Below are 18540 nucleotides of genomic sequence, written 5' to 3' on the forward strand. Positions count from 1 at the left end.
CTTAATTTCAAATCCTTACCCACATTTGAATGTCACAACAACGTAAATAGTGTCCAGGATGAACACTGCCGAAAATAAAGTTTTATAACTCGGCAACCAGCAAATTTATCTAAATGCGTATGCTGTAAAAGACAGAGCAACTCGCCAAGTTTGTATGGTAAAAATCATTAATCAATAAATCTCCATATGTGCACCTAGTGTGGCTCAGCAGATGTATCAACGTGGAAATGTCAGCAACAATGAATGGAATAACAGCGTCGCTAACATAAAGCTTAACAAAATTGAGCATAGTGGAAATCACGTGGAATGGAATTACAGTATTACCACCATAAAAATTACGCCAGTTTTTCTGTCTTTTGCAGCAAACGGAATTTTGATAAATTTGTTGGTTGTTGAGTTATAAAACTTCCTTATTAGTAGTCTTCATCCCAGACACAATGTATATATGGGCTATTCCATCTCAAATCGACCGAAATGTACTAGAGAAAATGGACCTTGCAATTTTTAAATACAATGAAACTTTTTCTGTCCGTTGACAACTGTGATACAATGCTTTGTGCAAAGTTTGAGGCATCAGAACTTGATAGTGTTTAAATTAAAAATATTTAAATTTATCGTATTTTCATAAAATTAGCAACTTTAAACTGTTCTGGCTCTGAAACCCTTTCACCCAATGATCAAAATCATGGTTTATTTTGATGCTGAGAAATTAAAGTTTATATTGACATGTAAACAGTTTTTCATACTTTTTATGGAAATGGAGAAATTTAGATTTTTCTTCATTAAGACGCCTTTGCCCACGAAAAAAATATTTTTAAAACATATGGTTAGATTCCGCATTGAAAGTACAATAAACACATATTTTTTACTGGTGCACCGTTGATAAGAAAGTATTGAAAATATCAAATAAAGAAAATAAATAGTACGTGCGTCAACTAACCAGCTGACTGTAGGTAGTCGAGACAAGCAAGGCCAGGAGACAAACACATGATGTGTCGTCTAGCAGTCATGGCTGGGCTAGCTTTATCACAAGTTTTCATAAACACAGGAATAAAATGGCGCCCAATGCTCGCTTATCTTCAACTCTCGGCCAGTGTGTGGGGTACTGCACCGTTCAAGTCTAGGCGTGTGAAAATAATTTATTTAATACCCTCGAAACTTATTGCCGAGCCACTAAGCAAACAATGCCTAATCCCTCTTAATAATGCAAGGTTTTTTCTCAATATTTTTTACATTTTTACAAATGGGCAAAAACCCTAAAAGTAAGCAAAATCAGATTATCTGTCTCTCTGTAAACAATAAAAATAAGTATTACTTCTTATCATAACCTACCAAATGTCAGCTTCAAAATGTGCTCCCGTTCAATGTTCTGCAGTAAATGGTTCCAAAGTTCTGAGCGCTGAAAGAGGCTTGTTTTTATAAAATACGCTAAATTTGTCGCTCAATAATACGAAAACCGTTTGTCTTTCGGTAGTATATTTTTGAAAATGCACTCTCCTCAGCACCTTGTATAAATAGGGAAAAAATTAGAGTATTAAAAAAATGCGAGGTTTTTTACTGATCGATTCATATGGAATAGCCCACATACATTTGAAAACAATATTATCAGTTATCACTCATAAAATAAAACTGTACATCATCATAGTCACGAATATTCTGTTTTACAGACCTAAAGTATGGAAATGATTAAAAAAAATTAAGACAGAATACTTTGCTGTCAGACTGGACACATTGTACACATCCCATAATGTGTCTAGAATGAAAAGAATAAGTAATGAGGGAAGAAGAATAAAACCTACAATGAAATACAGTAAATCGTATGCGAAACATAAAGCAGGACATTATTGAGATTAAAATCACACGGATACATAAAAAGAATACAAAAATACAGATCAAAGGGTAGAAAAAGAAGACAAAGAAAAGAGAAACTGAAATGGAGATGTGAATAACACTGTGTGAAAAGAAAACTACAGAGCATTCCAGCAATAAGTATCAGTTTATTTGTCAGCCACTGGGTGGCACGGTGCTTGAGCGACCGTTGGCAACCGAGCTGTTAAACAGCGCTTCAGTGAATTAAAACTTTCATGCATACTTACTTACCATAATATGTTGTATTTAACATTATTTATGTTATATTAATTACAGAATTTTGTACTAACCCTCATGACAGTATACAAATCAGAATAGTCTACTCCAAGAAGTATGGGAATCACTAAAAACAGAATGTATGCAAGTAATCCTCGTACAATTGAACAACTGAAAGATAATATTCGAGATGCAATTAGATAAATTAGTGCAGTGGAGCTCATAAATGTGAACGATGGTTTTTTACAGAAATGTGAATTCTGTATAGTGCAAAATAGTCAGCACTTCCAGCAGCTACTGTGATGAGGGTGAGTACAAAATATGACATAATAATTAATGTTAAATACAACATATTATGGTTAGTATGTATGCATGTAAGTTTTAATTCAGTGAAGCGCCATGAGTTTAAGGGTCAGTTGCCGGTGGTCGCTCAAGCACTGTGCTACAGCTGAAGAATAAACCTGTACTTATCGCTGGAATGCTCTGCAGAAGAAAATGAGTCGCATGAAAATCAAAATGATGTTAGAGATGAGAGAAATTGACACATTACCTGTACACACAAAAATTAAATAGGTTTTAAAATTCTGTATAAATTGGTATTACGGTACTTTGATCTGTATTGGTATAATACTAGTAATCATTATTCATATGGTGCATCATCTATGCAAATAGTTCAATATAATTAGCTAAAATCAAGTTCATCTTAGATGTAATATCTCTCTAGATGCTACTTTACATATCAACTTGAAGTCAGAATCAAGATGTGCCCGCCAAAAGCGGCATCGCCCCCATATTTGGGCTGGGTAGCATGGACTAGCAATACCATGAAAAATTCTAGCAACTGCTCGCCCAGTGAAGTTTGTATCACGGTACATACACACCAAGTTACGCACATCTGCTGCCACCTGCTCTTCACTGGTCAATGTTCCCTGCAAGAAGCGAAAGAAAGTTTAAAATTGGTTGTAACTGCCTGAATTTAAAGTTAGTAATAATAATATGCCTTCATTGAAAATAGTGTTAATTTAATTTTGAATGTTTAAACGCCAAAACCACTAATATGTTGTTTTCTAATGCCAGGCGTTTGACAATAAAGTCATTTGACCTCTTGCACTCCAATATTTTTCAAAGATATTATCATGACCAGCCACTGAAGCACAGATTTTGAGGTGTTCCGAATCCATTTCTTGGTTTGAGTTGCACAATGGGCAGTTAGGGGACTGATATATTCCAATTCTATGCAGGTGTTTGGCCAAACAATCATGGCCTGTTGCCAATCTAAATGCAGCTACAGACGATTTTCGTGGTAAATCGGGAATTAACTGTGGATTTTGATGAAGGGAGTTCCATTTTTTCCCTTGGGATTGAGTTATCAAATTTTGTTTCTTAAAGTCTAAGTATGTAGATTTAATAAATCTCTTCACAAAGTAATACGTAGATTTAGTAACAGGTCTGTAAGTAGCAGTGCTGCCCTTCTTTGCTAAAGCATCAGCATTCTCGTTTCCCAGGATTCCACAATGGGATGGTATCCATTGGAATACAATTCTTTTATTGAGTGATATTAATTGAGAGAGCATTTTAGTTATTTCTGCTGTTTGAGATGAAGGTGTGTGTTTAGAGACGATTGATAGAATAGCTGCTTTGGAGTCTGACAATATAACTGCATTCTTAAATTTATTGATGTGGCATAGAAGATTCCTGAGACTTTCACTTATTGCAATGATTTCACCATCAAAACTTGTTGTTCCATATCCAAGAGATCTATAAAGGAAGAAGAGACAGCACATAACACATGCACCGGCACCTTGTTCCTCTGGAGATCAAGGATCCGTCGGTGTATAAATGAAGCCAGTTTTGTGGAGGGTACCTAATATTAATTGTCTCTAAAGACAACTGTTTCAGTATTTCAGTGTTTATTTCTGATTTCAGTATTTCTTCTGTTAAATTTAGATTATATTCTATATTTAATAGAGTTAAGGGTTTGGTTTAAAACCACTAATATACACTAGAGTCATCTCAAAAGAAATTAAAAAATGGCACTACTGTCACTGTTACAAGTCTTATGACTTTAAGAACTTAATTCTTTACAGTTAAATTATGAATAATAATAATAATAATAATAATAATAATAACAATAACAATAATAATCCGTGGTGCTACAGCCCTTGAAGGGCCTAGCTGACCAGCCGGCTGGCTGGCCTCACGCCCACATGCCGAAGCAGAGGTGGACGATCATCCAACCAGAATGGAGGTATCGCGTGGTTAGCACGATGATTCCCCCAGCCATTACAGCTGGCATTCGCAACTGGATTTCGCTACGTACTGTAGCTCCCCAAGTGCATCACGATGCTGGGTGGGCACCGGTCCCATACACTGGCCAAAATTTCATGAGAAAATTTCTTCCCCCATGAGGACTCGAACCAGAGCGCATACCGTAACGCGAGTCCTAGGCAGGATGCCTTAGACCATGATGCCATGGCACGGGACATGAATCCTAATGTACAGTCTTAAATAATTTACAAGATTGGCGTGATTTGTAACAATTGTGATAAATGCATAAGAAAATTTAATTTTTTTTTGTTAAAAATCGAAAAAAAGTTCTGTACGAAGCAACTCTGGAATTCACAACATATTTTTAGCTTCAGAATACTAGGTAATTAAAGAAATAATACTTCTGAATAGTAAATTCTTTATCTGTAATATTCTTTAACCCTTAAAACTAAGGAATAATGGTATTTTACAAATAACTTCAAATTAATGTAATTCTGAAAATATTGAGATTAGGACAAATGTTTGACATTTTTTGCTCAAACTATCTTCGGAAATAAGCTCTGTCAGCAACAGTAAGTCTTCGTGAATCACCCTGTATAATGCAATTAACGGTCTTTCACTAATTGTAGCTTCACTGATGATATAATAACTTATTTAGATTAAATAAATAACGACTTCACTGTGTTAACACTTTAATTATGAAGTTATTTTACTTGACTGATTACTTTCGAAACTATTTCGATCATCTAGTTAATCAGATAAAATAACAGCATAATTAAAATGCTTAATTGACTAGAATTCATAACTCAGATGGTGGAAATAACATCTAGCTAATCAGGTAAATTAACACCATAATTAAAATGATGAATTGACTAGAATTCAGATGACGATGAAAATAATATCTAGTTAATTAGGTAAAATAACACCATAATTAAAATGATGAATTGACTAGAATTCAGATGACGATGAAAATAATATCTAGTTAATCAGGTAAAATAACACCATAATTAAAATACTTTATTTTTAGAAGACAAAATATAGACAGAATAAGTTTTGTCGGAAAAAAAAAAGAAATAAAAATGAGTAAGACCTTGAACCTTGTCTCTTGTGTCATCGACTGCTAGTTTTTAACCTGTGATTAGCACAGTGCCCAAATAATGAAGTGAAGAAAATTCCTGTACCTTTGCTGGTACACCGATGCTCAGTTTTTAGGCAGTATGGCATAACAGCCTGTACCAGCCAAATTACAGCACTGCCCCTGATAGAACAACATTTGGGCATATATCAATGGTAATTAATATGGTCTCCTCAAGTTTCATCAACAACACGAGTAATTAAGTTGTTATGGGGAGGGGGAGGGGAAGGAAAAACACGCAAATTTAAATGCATGCTCATTCATTCAAGCATATGCATGCATACACACACTGTGTAATGTCTAGGTAATCCCATACGAATAGCATGACAAAGGAAAAAAGAACACTGCTTGAACATATAACATAGTAAAGTTATAAAATACCTCTTCTGCATCTTCTTCCAAAGTGATCTGCTCCTGATCAAAATATTTTCGTATCATAATCTTCAATTTCTCACTGCGTTCCATATCAACGTCTTCAGCACATTCCAAATGGTCTGAGTATGATACACTGAAAAATGCAGAATATTTAAATTATTGAAACTTCAAGTAACACTACTGAAATTACAGAAGAAAGTAGATTTACAATGTATTATGGAAAACTGATAATATAAATTTTAAGTTATACACCACCTTACACATGAAATATACGAATATTCAGATAACACTGAATACATAATATATAGTATATCAGGTTTTATTAGCTTTATTTGATTAAATTGTTGACAATGAGGAGGAGGAGGAGAAGAAGAAAATGATGATGGAGACGAAAATGATTGTTAGAAAGAGGAGAGAAAGCAGGTGGGGGAGGGGAGAACGACTCGTGAGAGTAGTGTTTAATTGAAATCAATAAAACATAAAGTAGGAGCCTAACATAAATTAATAAGTCCACATATCTGTACTATCGAACTAAGGAAGAAACTAGTGAAGTGCTTTGTATGGAGTGTGGCATTGTATGGGGCAGAAACATGGACATTATGACAAAGCGAATAGAAGCATTTGAAATGTGGATTTGGAAAAAAATGGAGCGTGTGAAGTGGACAGACAGAATAAGAAATGAAGCTGTGCTGGAAAGAGTGGATGAAGAAAGAATGATGCTGAAATTGATCAGGAAGAGGAAAAGGAATTGGTTGGGACACTGGCTGAGAAGAAACTGCCTATTGAAGGAATGGTGAATGGGAGAAGAGTTCGGGGCAAAAAAAGATATCAGATGATAGGCGACATTAAGATATATGGATCATGTGTGTGTGTGTGTGTGTGTGTCCAATGCCCATTCACTTCACTTGCGTGATTCGGGTTCTGCACACTGCGGATAGATGGCAGAACTGTGACCCATTTTCTAGTTGTACACCACTTCGGCAGGTCACACTGTACATGATGTGTATCTGTGGAGTGTCTGGAATGAGTGATGATGATGAAGATGAGGAAGGGAGAAGGGGAAACCTGGTGCTGGCACGTAGCCTACTCCTATTGAATAGCACCAATGTGGCCGCCAGGCTTAATGTCCCCATCTGACAGATGAATCACTATCAACAGTGACATATGCCTTCTCTTCATATGCACTGCGGAGAGATTTGGGATTTAACCCAGGCATATTGGTGCACAATCTATGATTAGAAGTTGTGCACCGCCATCTCTCCTAGTCCCGAGGTAGAAATTTTACATGAAAATTTCTGACCCCGCTGGGAATTGAACCAGGGCCGGCTAGTCTGGAGGCAGACATGCTATCACAGAGCTAACTTGGCGGACTATATGGATCATATGAGACAAAAAGGAAGGCAGAAAATAGGAAAGACTGGAGAAAGCTGGGTTTGCAGTGAAAGACCTGCCCTTGGGCAGAACACTAAATAAAATGAAATATCTGTAAGTTAACTGGGAAATGCATCATTACATCATTAAACACTCCTTGCATTACCATTTTCCTTAGCAAAACAAACATTATAATTCAGTTATATTATTTTAATGTACCGAAGTACATATGATATTTCCATGCAGATATTCTGTGTCATCATATGATGAAAGAGTAATGAAATGGAGAAAAATTCTCTCCGGCACCGGGATTTGAACCCGGGTTTTCAGCTCTACGTGCTGATGCTTTATCCACTAAGCCACACCGGGATGGGTATCCGGTGTGGCTTAGTGGATAAAGCATCAGCACGTAGAGCTGAAAACCAGGGTTCAAATCCCGGTGCCGGAGAGAATTTTTCTCCGTTCCATTACTCTTTCATCGTATTAAAATTCAGGCTTATTCTGTATTTTTTGGAGATGGAAATGCTGGTAAATCTTGATTGACATGGTCAGAACCAAACACTCGTCTCCAAAATTGAGTATGACGGATACTTTGTGTTGAACTCCCTTGTTTCAGTATAAATCAAAGAATATGTGTAATTTTCTCAAATATTTCAGTGTCCCCTATATGTTACTATATAAGAAAAATTTATTGGTACAGAAAGGGAGGTTTATTAATGACTACTGCAACCTATAGTATCTCTTGTGTATCCCCTGACCTGGTAAGAGCATTAAACATAGTTCTTAGTTGGTTCAGGCAAGATTTCTCTTGACTCTCCACGTGGCCATGGAGTGTATCCAATGCCTCATCCAGTTCTGATGGGGATAAGTTGCCAGGTGCCAATACACGGAATCCCAAGTCAAATAACTCCACTGTGATTCCAGTGCGACGCCATTTTTCATTCACTGTAACAATAAAGTTTCCAAAGATCATAGATAAAACACTTCAGTGGTAAATAAGAATAGACATGCAATAAAGAGCTAGACATAAACCAACAAATCCTTACGAACCCTTATTACTCCCTCTGTCCCATAATAATTGTCCGGTACGCCAAAATGGTATTACAGTAATTACAGACGACGGAGCAAACGAGAAGTGCACGCATGAGGAGAAGCGCAGTAGATCAGTGCACAAGGTTATGCAGAGCAATAACCTGATCTTATTGAGACAAGCAACACACACCACCCAGAAGATTACCGAAAGTGGGTATTGGTTTTCAACTCACCGGTATGGCACTATATGCAAACCAGAGTAGCAAAGCAAGCTGGAAATCGTTAGTAGAGCATACTCCTGCAGTGAGTACGTACGTTTGAACAAACATGGACATCCTGGGAACACGAATGGCGGTAGTGAGTGACAGGGGTAGCAAGAACCTTACAGACAGTGAACGGCAGGTGGTATAGGAGTTTTTGTTGAAAAACACTAGTCTACGGCTGACGTAGTGAAGAAAGGTGCCATAACAGGTGCGGCCGAGAAATGTCATGCCAGTAAAAGATCAGCACGCTGCATATGGCAATGGGGGCGGCAATCTTTGGAAAGTGGATCCATCCTCATCACCAAATTAATCCCAGCAATAAATGCAAAATGGCCTCCTGGACTGCGCACAGGGAGAATTCAAGTGTCAATTCAGTAGGACAATGCGCGTCCGCATATCGCTCCCAATGACCGCACCTGGATGGACGCTGCAGCAGCCAGTGGAATTACTTTGGAACTCGTGTGCCAACCGCCAAACAGTCTGGATATGAATGTTTCAGATCTGGGGTACTTCCGGGCAATTCAGTCCCTCCAGCATCAGTCAGCTCCACAAACTATTCAGGAGTTGATCGCCGTCATTGAAACAGCTTTCTCTCAACTCACACACAACAAGCACAACAACGTCTTCAACACTTTGCAGTCCAATCTCATTGAAATAATGAAAGTCAATGACGGGAACAACAAGAAGATTCCCCATATGCAAAAGAGGCACCTGGACCACCTTAACATCCTGCTACCTCGCTTGGAGTGTCCTCGGAACATTTACGACGAGGCTACAGTAGCACTGCAGCAATAGGTCTGTGGTTCTAGGCAAACTGTTGGAATGACAACCTTCCCGGTCTAACAGGCAGTTTTATCGTCTTTACTCATAGGAGATTGTTTTTCTTTGTTTCACTTCTTGGTCAATTTGTACTACTCCTGGAGTTAATAAAGTTGCAATCCTAGGAGTATTCATTTTCGGCTCAATGACTAGCCAATTTGTACTGATCCTGGAGTCATAAAGTTGTACAAGTAGTATTCATGTTCTTTTTTTGGTTGAATGATTGGCCAATTTATACAGATCCCGGATTAATAATGTTTTTCTTTTGCTAATTGAGCGGAATACCAAATTAGTGACAATTTTGTACTGATTCTGGAGTAATACAGTTGTATTACTCATTCGTGTGTTTCATTTTGCTCCTATGTAAACGCCAGTGTAAAATTATGGACATCGGACAATTCTTATGGGACAAGAAATAAAAGCGTACCGGACAATTATTATGGGACAGAGGGTGTAATAAATTGCTACTAATTGAATATGTACTGTATCTATAAATGTGCTAAGTAAAGGTTTAAGTTTTCTCACTGTACATTTTAATGCTGTAACTAATACAGTTACTACTATAATCACATTTTTGCATGTCTCTTTTCATTTTCAAATTGAAAAGCATCATCTCATCTTAACCTATCAGGGCTAAAAGTCAAATGCACATATGGTGGTCGCAGAGAAAGATTCCACTTCTGACATCTTTAGTAAAGCACAAGGAACATATAGGGCCAGAGCATGACATTGCAAATAGCAGCATTCCCCATTACTATTATTATCAACATTCTGTCTTTTGTCATATTAATTTCTATTGGCGAACTGTTAATGACCTTCGTGTATGTCATTTTCTTGTATTCTGATTGCTACTTGCATTTTTCATGTAAGGCAATATCTGATTATTGTACTTACTGGCTTTTAAGGAACCCGAAGGTTCATTGCTGCCCTCACATAAGCCCGCCATCGGTCCCTATCCTGAGCAAGATTAATCCAGCCTCCATCATCATATCCCACCTCCCTCAAATCCATTTTAATATTATCTTCCCATCTACGTCTCGGCCTCCTCAAAGATATTTTTCCCTCCGGCCTCCCAACTGACACTCTATATGTATTTCTGGATTTGCCCATATGTGCTACATGCCCTGCCCATCTCAAACATCTGGATTTAATGTTCCTAATTATGTCAGGTGAAGAATACAATGCGTGCAGTTCTGTGTTGTGTAACTTTCTCCATTCTCCTGTAACTTCATCCCTCTTAGCCCCAAATATTTTCCTAAGCACCTTATTCTCAAACGCCCTTAACCTATGTTCGTCTCTCAAAGTGAGAGTCCAAGTTTCACAACCATAAAGAACAACTGGTAATATAACTGTTTTATAAATTCTAACTTTCAGATTTTTTGACAACAGACTGGATGATAAAAGCTTCTCAATAATAACAGGCATTTCCCATATTTATTGTGTTTAATTTCCTCCCAAGTATCATTTATATTTGTTACTGTTGCTCTCAGGTATTTGAATTTTTCTACCTCTTCAAAGGATAAATTTCCAATTTTTATATTTCCATTTCGTACAATATTCTCGTCACGAGACATAATCATATACTTTGTGTTTTCGGGATTTACTTCCAAACCTATCTCTTTACTTGTTTAAGTAAAATTCCCGTACTTTCCCTAATCGTTTGTTGATTTTCTCCTAACATATTCACGTCATCCGCATAGACAAGCAGCTGATGTAACTTGTTCAATTTCATACCTTCTCTGTTACCCTGGACTTTCCTAATGGCATACTCTAGAGCAAAGTTAAAAAGTAAAAGTGATAGTGCATCTCCTTGTTTTAGCCCACAGTGAATTGGAAACGCATCTGACAGAAACTGACCTATACGGACTCTGCTGTACGTTTCACTGAGACACATTTTAATTAATCGAACTAGTTTCTTGGGAATACCAAATTCAATAAGAATATCATATAAAACTTCTGTCTTAACCGAGTCATATGCCTTTTTGAAATTTATGCATAACCGATGCACTGTATCCTTATACTCCCATTTTTTCTCCATTATCTATCGAATACAAAATATCTGATCAATAATTGATCTATTACATCTGATTATTGTAGTTTCCTTTTCCTACAAATTAGTCTAACACATGTCATTCCAAACCATCTCATTTATCATTGACAATTTGAGGTGCTGCAGATATTAGGAGTGAACTTGACAAAGAATCTCGAAATTTGTCTTTTAGAGTTCTTCCCTAATATTTGCAATGCCTCAATTATTATGATACACAGCACCTATGGTAGAAAGGATTGAGACAACTGAATGATTATACTAACAGGATATCCCCGAAGAGTTCATATAAATTACTGTTTGTTTTGAATAGTATTTACCTGCCTAATAAACACACTTTTTTCCCCCCGATTTTATAACAAAAAACTAGGGTGCATCCTTTATGCGAGGAAAATATTTTAGTGGGGGGGGGGAGGGGGGGAAGTATTAAAGGTGCACCAGCTCGAATACTGAAATCGATAGAATACATAATGATATATGGGCCATGAATAATTTATATATCAACTGTGTTGCAATTAGGATGATCGATAGCAGCGGTTGTATAAACAGATTAACTTGTAACAAAGAATACAGCGACAATAAGACAAGACACTTTATTGTTATTATTACCGTAACTAATAACATTGTTATTATTAACACTAACCTTACCTCATTCACTGTCAGGTTCAGCATCATTGCTATCATTTGCCACAGATTCATATTCCTCTATGCGTCTATTATATGGGGAATTTTTTTTTATTTTAACGCGAAAAATTGGGGTGCATCCATTATGCAGGGGGTGTCCATTATGCAGGTGAATACGGTATTTCACTAACAAATGGTTATATAAAAATTAAAGGTAAATGTACTGTATATTTAATGCAGCAGAGAGCTTCGTTTTTCTTTCGGAACTTAATGCAGTAAACTTGAAAGATGAATTAGTGATGCACCAACCTTTGTTCCATTCAAGATTCTTGAGGTGTCTCTTGACAATACCACTGTCCCAGCCAATGGCTGCTGCAATATCCACCACTGGAAATTCAATTTTATTGCTGCAGTCATGTGATATTCCACGCTTCTGGTCTAACGCAATAGCCATGGCTAATGGTGGGCTCTGTACAGAGGAAATTAAAGTGTCAACACAATTTTAAACTCTTTCCATTTTGAGTGAGTGAAAGTATGTATCTTAACAATGATAAAAAGACACGAATTACTTAACATTACGATCTTGGAAGATAATGCTGTATTAAATCAATAAATACGCATGCAGTCTTGCTATAAATATGTAATATAAGTTGCAGAAAAAAACATTCATTTGAACTGTTTTTATTTCATTTTCTGTAGATTTTATTTCATAAAATAAAACTACACACATGCAATTATGAAACTAAGCCTACTTCCCTCCTTCATTTTATAGTTTTACTCATAATACTCAGTAGTGTCACTAAATTTTCATTCAATACACTATAAAGTTATAGGGCCTTTGGTCCACTATGTTTCGTCCACTGACATTTGTCTATTTTCATGCTTCATCCATTATGTTTTCGTCCACTGGCTATTTCGTCCACTATGGCAAAAAAAAAAAAAAAAATAGATGACATGAAACATATTTCATTTGGTGAAAATGTAATTTATTTAAATGTATGTGTGTTGTTGATGTACATGCTGTTTGTATTATAAACATGATTAGTAATCATTTTCTTCTTCCCGAACATCATCACGGTTAATTAATTTTTAATTTTTATTCTATGTGAAATTACTCTCTGATATAAGAGAATAAGGAGCAAGGAAAAAAACAGTACAATTTTTTTTCTCTTACTTGTGAATACTTGACCAAAAATATTTCAAGAAAATCTACCCCTTAACCAGTTTGTCCATAATAACATACTCTTGCAACCTGACTTGAATTATTGATGACAAATAGATTTCCACTATATAAGAGCTAAAAACTAAATTTCTCGAACTATCTGTGAGATCCCATGATGACTACAGAGCATGGTTGGGTAAACTGATACCTTTCAACGAGGCCAGACTATGTAACTACATTCTTACAATCGGGATTTAAGTAACAAACTAGTTTGTCGAAACTGAAGTATCTGTGATAAAATATTATTGGCTCCCTGATAATAAACATACTTAAATTCGTTGGCAAAATAAGATTGTAAGAGCTGAGAGGGAATATTAACTATTTTTTTAGTCCAATGGCAAAGCCCTTCAAATAATGTTAACTATGTAACAATTATTACATGAATAGCCAATAGTTTATAGTGCTAGGATATCAAGAAATATGTTTATAAGATTTGTAAAAAAGAAAACAGCAAAAATTTAGAAATATTTAAAGCTTTAGGGCCGTATTCATAGACATTCTTAGCACGGGCTTCCGGTGGATGATCAGCGAACTAACATTTTTCGCATTCATAAACCAGTGTTAGCGACATGACATGATATGGATCCTGTTCAAGTAACCAGTCGATAGCCGGGGCTAGTTTAGCATGCTCGTAGTGCGGGCTAGCAAAATGTCTATGAATAGCACCCTTGGTTTTTTCACAGTGCTAATCGCTGTGCACTTTACAACATGAGTTCCAGTCAGTACATAACTGGTAAATGACATAATTTTCACTTCCCCTATTTAAATCAATGAAAAATATCATGTCATTAAAAGTAAGAAAGTATTCTGTAAAACATAACTTACAAGTTTGGCAGCTGCTTTGAGAGCCTTTGGTCCCTTATAGCTTACAATTTTGCACATGGTATACACTGGCGGCATGACCTTGATCCACCTCTTTTTGTGTAGCTCCAGGTAACAGAGCATTGTAGATATATTCTCCTCTGGCAGGTCCAGTGCCTTCACTGTCTCATCCACAGAAAAAGCAACCTCATGGCCAGGACAACTCACACGGTTCTTTACACACTTCGCCTCTGTGCTTCCTTCTACATCTAGTGTTCTGTCTGCAACACTTTCACCCAGTGCAGTCTCCTTTTCTTCTACATTCTCGTTAAAATTTACATCTTCAAGCAACTCAGCAATCCGCACACATTTGCAAGGAACAAATACTCGCTGCAGGAGTTTGCGAATTATGTGTCTGTCTACTGAGTTGGCATAGATATGGCGACGAAGTTCATTCAGATCTCCGCCCTCTGAATCTAAAAAGAGGTGGCAATGTGCTTCAAGTCCATCGCGGCCAGCACGACCAACTTCCTGGACATAGCTCTCAAAGTTGCGAGGCATGTTGTAATGGATCACAGCTCGTATGTTCTGCTTGTTGATTCCCATCCCAAACGCAACGGTAGCCACCACAATACGAAGTTGACCTGCATCAAAATAAGAAACAAAATTAAATCTATTCTAAACTATGCTACTGGTGTGAAATTAACTGGGAAAGATCATATGGCTAGCATGAATTCGAGTACAATTCCTAAAGAAACTTAAAATACATACAAAGATAGAAACAATCAAAATGCTGCTCTGAGAACTTACAACAGAACATATGGTCTACGATTTGAAAGGATGATATTACTGGCCAAACCGTTAAAGCATTGCCTTTCTATATTGGAGTTCAAGTATTAGTGGGTTCATATGGAATATGTAGAATGAAGATTACGTTGTAATAGGTTTTCTTAGAATACTATCATTTCACCTGCTATAATTTCATCAAGCCATTACTACCATCATCATTGTCATCATTATGATTTTTGACCACATCACTTCAGCTATGCCACCGCTGCCATCACTGCCACTGCATCTACCACCACCACCACCACCATTACTTCAAACAGTACACGATACACATAATAAAGAAAACACATATGTCTTAGAGAGGGCTACATCAGATAACTTGATGAGAATCAAAGCTATTCCAATAGGGCAGCGGTGGCGAAAATGTAATTGTGTGCTGAGCCACTGTGTAACCTGCAACGTGCATAGCACCTATGGAGGGAGGCGGACACCCAAAGGGGAAGTGAAGCAAATGTCTGACTTATTAACGGATTTTCATTTTCCTTATGTCAAGCACTTAAATATAATTTTATACAGTACAAGGCTACAAACTAATGTTTAGTACGTGTAACGAAGAAAGAAATGAACAATAAATGAATAATATCACAACCTAAAATTAACTGTCTTCAGAATGTCTCTGTGACAAAGTTTCAAAATCAGGAATTATGTCACTTACTGCCAGTCGTAGTTGATCACGAAGGTATTTGTCTGTCAGTCATGATCTAAATTTGGTTTTTACTATTTTAAATGTTGAAAATAATTTTTCACAAACGTAAGTTGTAGTGAACATGGCTTCAACAGAGCAAGTGAAAGAACGAAGCTTCGGATATTTATTTTTTGGCAAAGATTTGAAAGTTCAACATTTGTCAAGTCCTTACATCTAGCTTTCATTTGACATCACATAGTAAATCAGTGAGCTCAAATTGAAGAGCTAACCGCATTATTCGTACATCTGCTGAAAAAGGGTCGACGTACAGAGATGATGATGATGATGATGATGATAACAACAATAACACTTAACCTTTTAATGTTTCATCAGTAACATGTAGTATAATGCCGTTTTATGTTATACAACCGTTTTCCTCGTAATACTTGTGAACAAATCATACATTTAATATTCTCATCATATTGACAGCAAAAAAATGCGTCCTCCCATCCTACTTGGAACTTTCGTACATGGTTTCGAGAGAGACATATGCCACTCGCAGGTCAGCGACAAATACAAATGGAACAGAGTTTGACTCCAGTGAGTGAGAGGGTGGGGGTTGGCGGAGGTTAGAAGCAAGCGAAATGCACAGCTATCACTGTGAGTCACGTTCTCGCCACAGCTGCAATAGGGTCATAACTGTGGTAAACCTTAAAGTTTATGTACAGCTCTAGGTTCCTGTGAACTGATACAGAAAGTAGGTATAGGCAAGTGAACATTACATGAAATTACATAAAGGTTTAGTTTTACCAAAAATCACCAATCACACAGCCAGACTGGTTGTCAGCTAGACTGTGAAGGATCCTTCGAGTAGTCTTGAATTACATACAGACCAGCAGGATAAAGAAACATTTTGTAGACTGCAACAGTTCTTTTTGGGACTATTACCCATTAGAAAGGTGGAGATGATGATGGTAGCACATAGATTCGACTTTATGTGATATCACTTTTTTGTTGAGAAAGCAGGAAATACAAAATAGCTTTCCCCTCACATCAGAAGCAGATTCATTCTTTTACCTATTCACACTACACACATATTTTGAAAGAGAAGAACAGCTAGTCCAGTCATTCCAATTTTTCACGAGTCTTAAAATTATAAGATCTGCCTTCTTTCCAGAAGTATACAAACAGTAATATAATTATCAGAAAATTGTCTTTAAACTGTAATTCTTAAATGTGAGAGAAAAATATCCAATCGGCTCTCTACCGAAGTGGCTGACATAAGAGTCTACGCCTTCACCATGTTGTCTGGCAAGCCATTTTCTCAGGGGAAGGTAATAGTGGAGAATTGATAAAATTATGGTTGGAGACACAATAATACCAAGAAAAATGAATTATTACTATATTACCTGAAGCTCAAATCAAGAGTGCAAATGGCGAAGTCAAGCAGTAGTTTCGATCGAAGTGATAAAGATAATACATACCTGACATGAAAGCTCTCTGAACTTGTTTCCTACGTGCTGCACTGAGACCAGCATGGTAAGGCTCTGCATTCCATGACAACCTGCGAGATTTTCTATTGCCCTCAGGTCTGCTGCGATCCTGAAAAGTGAATATAAAAAGTGAGTGTCTTTCAGATGACACACAACTTATTATTAGAGCCCAGAAGTTCAGGCATTTATTTTGGCAAAAAATGGCAGGCAAAAAGGCATTTTAAATGTGAGAAATAGGCAGTAAAAATGAAAGAATAGGCAAATAAGATGAACATTCTATACACTGAAAAATATGAGTTTTAGTTTTATTGATCATCATAACGATATTAACACTCAAAGCTCAACACTCTACTTTTCATTGTTATCTTGGTTGCACATAACCACCATATATTTCTTTAAGTTCTCTACATTCATGCTTAAGGCCCATTCACAATGAAAATTAAACATAAACATAACGTAGGCATAAAACCTTGTGTCCATGTTATTTAATGAAAGCATTCACAATGAATTACATAAGCATAAACTTCTGTTGTATTCTTCTCTGATTCAATGGATGAATCCACCATCATTTTTTACATCTCCGTTTCTTTGATTTCAAATATTGAAAGCCATATACTGATGCCATTGTAGTTATTAGAAACATAAATTGAATAGCTACATCGTCAGTCATTGTGCAATTCTCCATTTTTATGTAATAGATTCTGTAGTTTTGTTGATTCGGTATGTTTGTTTCCACACACGTGTTATGTTTACGTTATGTTTAATTTTCATTGTGAATAGGCCTTTAGTCTCAAATATAAAGGCCCATTCACAATGAAAATTAAACATAACGTAAACATTAACATAAGTACATAAACATATGCCACAAACTTAAGTAGCCAAGGCCCATTCACAATGAAAATTAAACATAACGTAAACATAACACGTGTGTGGAAACAAACATACCGAATCAACAAAACTACAAAATCTATTACATAAAAATGGAGAATTGCACAATGACTGACGATGTAGCTATTCAATTTATGTTTCTAATAACTACAATGACATCAGTATATGGCTTTCAATACTTGAAATCAAAGAAACGGAGATGTAAAATAATCCACTTTTCGTCATATGATTCCATGTTGCGCGCCTAGCTATCATCACGGCCAATAGATCAAATATTGCCTGTAGGCAAAGCCCATGAGATGTTAAACAAAAACTGAAAACACGCTTTCCGCTTGTGTGCTGTTTCCAAATCGCATAAACATAAGCATGAAAGTTTGGAGTTTGCAAACTTTCATGTTAATGTCTTATGATTAAGATTAAGTTTATGCTTATGTAATTCATTGTGAATGCTTTCATTAAATAACATAGACACAAGGTTTTATGCTTACGTTATGTTTATGTTTAATTTTCATTGTGAATGGGCCTTAACTATGCCTTATGTTCTGAAGGTCTGTCAATGCAAGCCAATGAGACATACAGGCTGATTCAAGAGGATTTACCATCCCTTACGGAGCTTATTTCCGAAGACATTCTGAGCAAAAAA

At 36.5% G+C, this 18540-nt stretch overlaps 1 protein-coding gene across 1 annotated transcript in view; it reads right to left on the bottom strand.

Annotated features, from left to right (window-relative positions):
• Positions 1–2505: 2505 nt before the first annotated feature.
• Positions 2506–18540, bottom strand: part of RecQ4 (RecQ4 helicase) — a 39627-nt gene continuing 23592 nt past the window's right edge. Inside the window, exons 7-12 of the mRNA XM_069833505.1 lie at positions 17001–17118; positions 14067–14686; positions 12329–12488; positions 7993–8179; positions 5870–5996; positions 2506–3014 (exon numbers count right to left, since the gene is read on the bottom strand). Coding sequence (XP_069689606.1) covers positions 2784–3014; positions 5870–5996; positions 7993–8179; positions 12329–12488; positions 14067–14686; positions 17001–17118 — 1443 coding nt within the window. The 3' untranslated portion in view covers positions 2506–2783. The remainder of the gene's footprint in view (positions 3015–5869; positions 5997–7992; positions 8180–12328; positions 12489–14066; positions 14687–17000; positions 17119–18540) is intronic.

This window comes from Periplaneta americana, chromosome 1, assembly GCF_040183065.1.
Source record: "Periplaneta americana isolate PAMFEO1 chromosome 1, P.americana_PAMFEO1_priV1, whole genome shotgun sequence".
NCBI lineage: Eukaryota > Metazoa > Arthropoda > Insecta > Blattodea > Blattidae > Periplaneta > Periplaneta americana.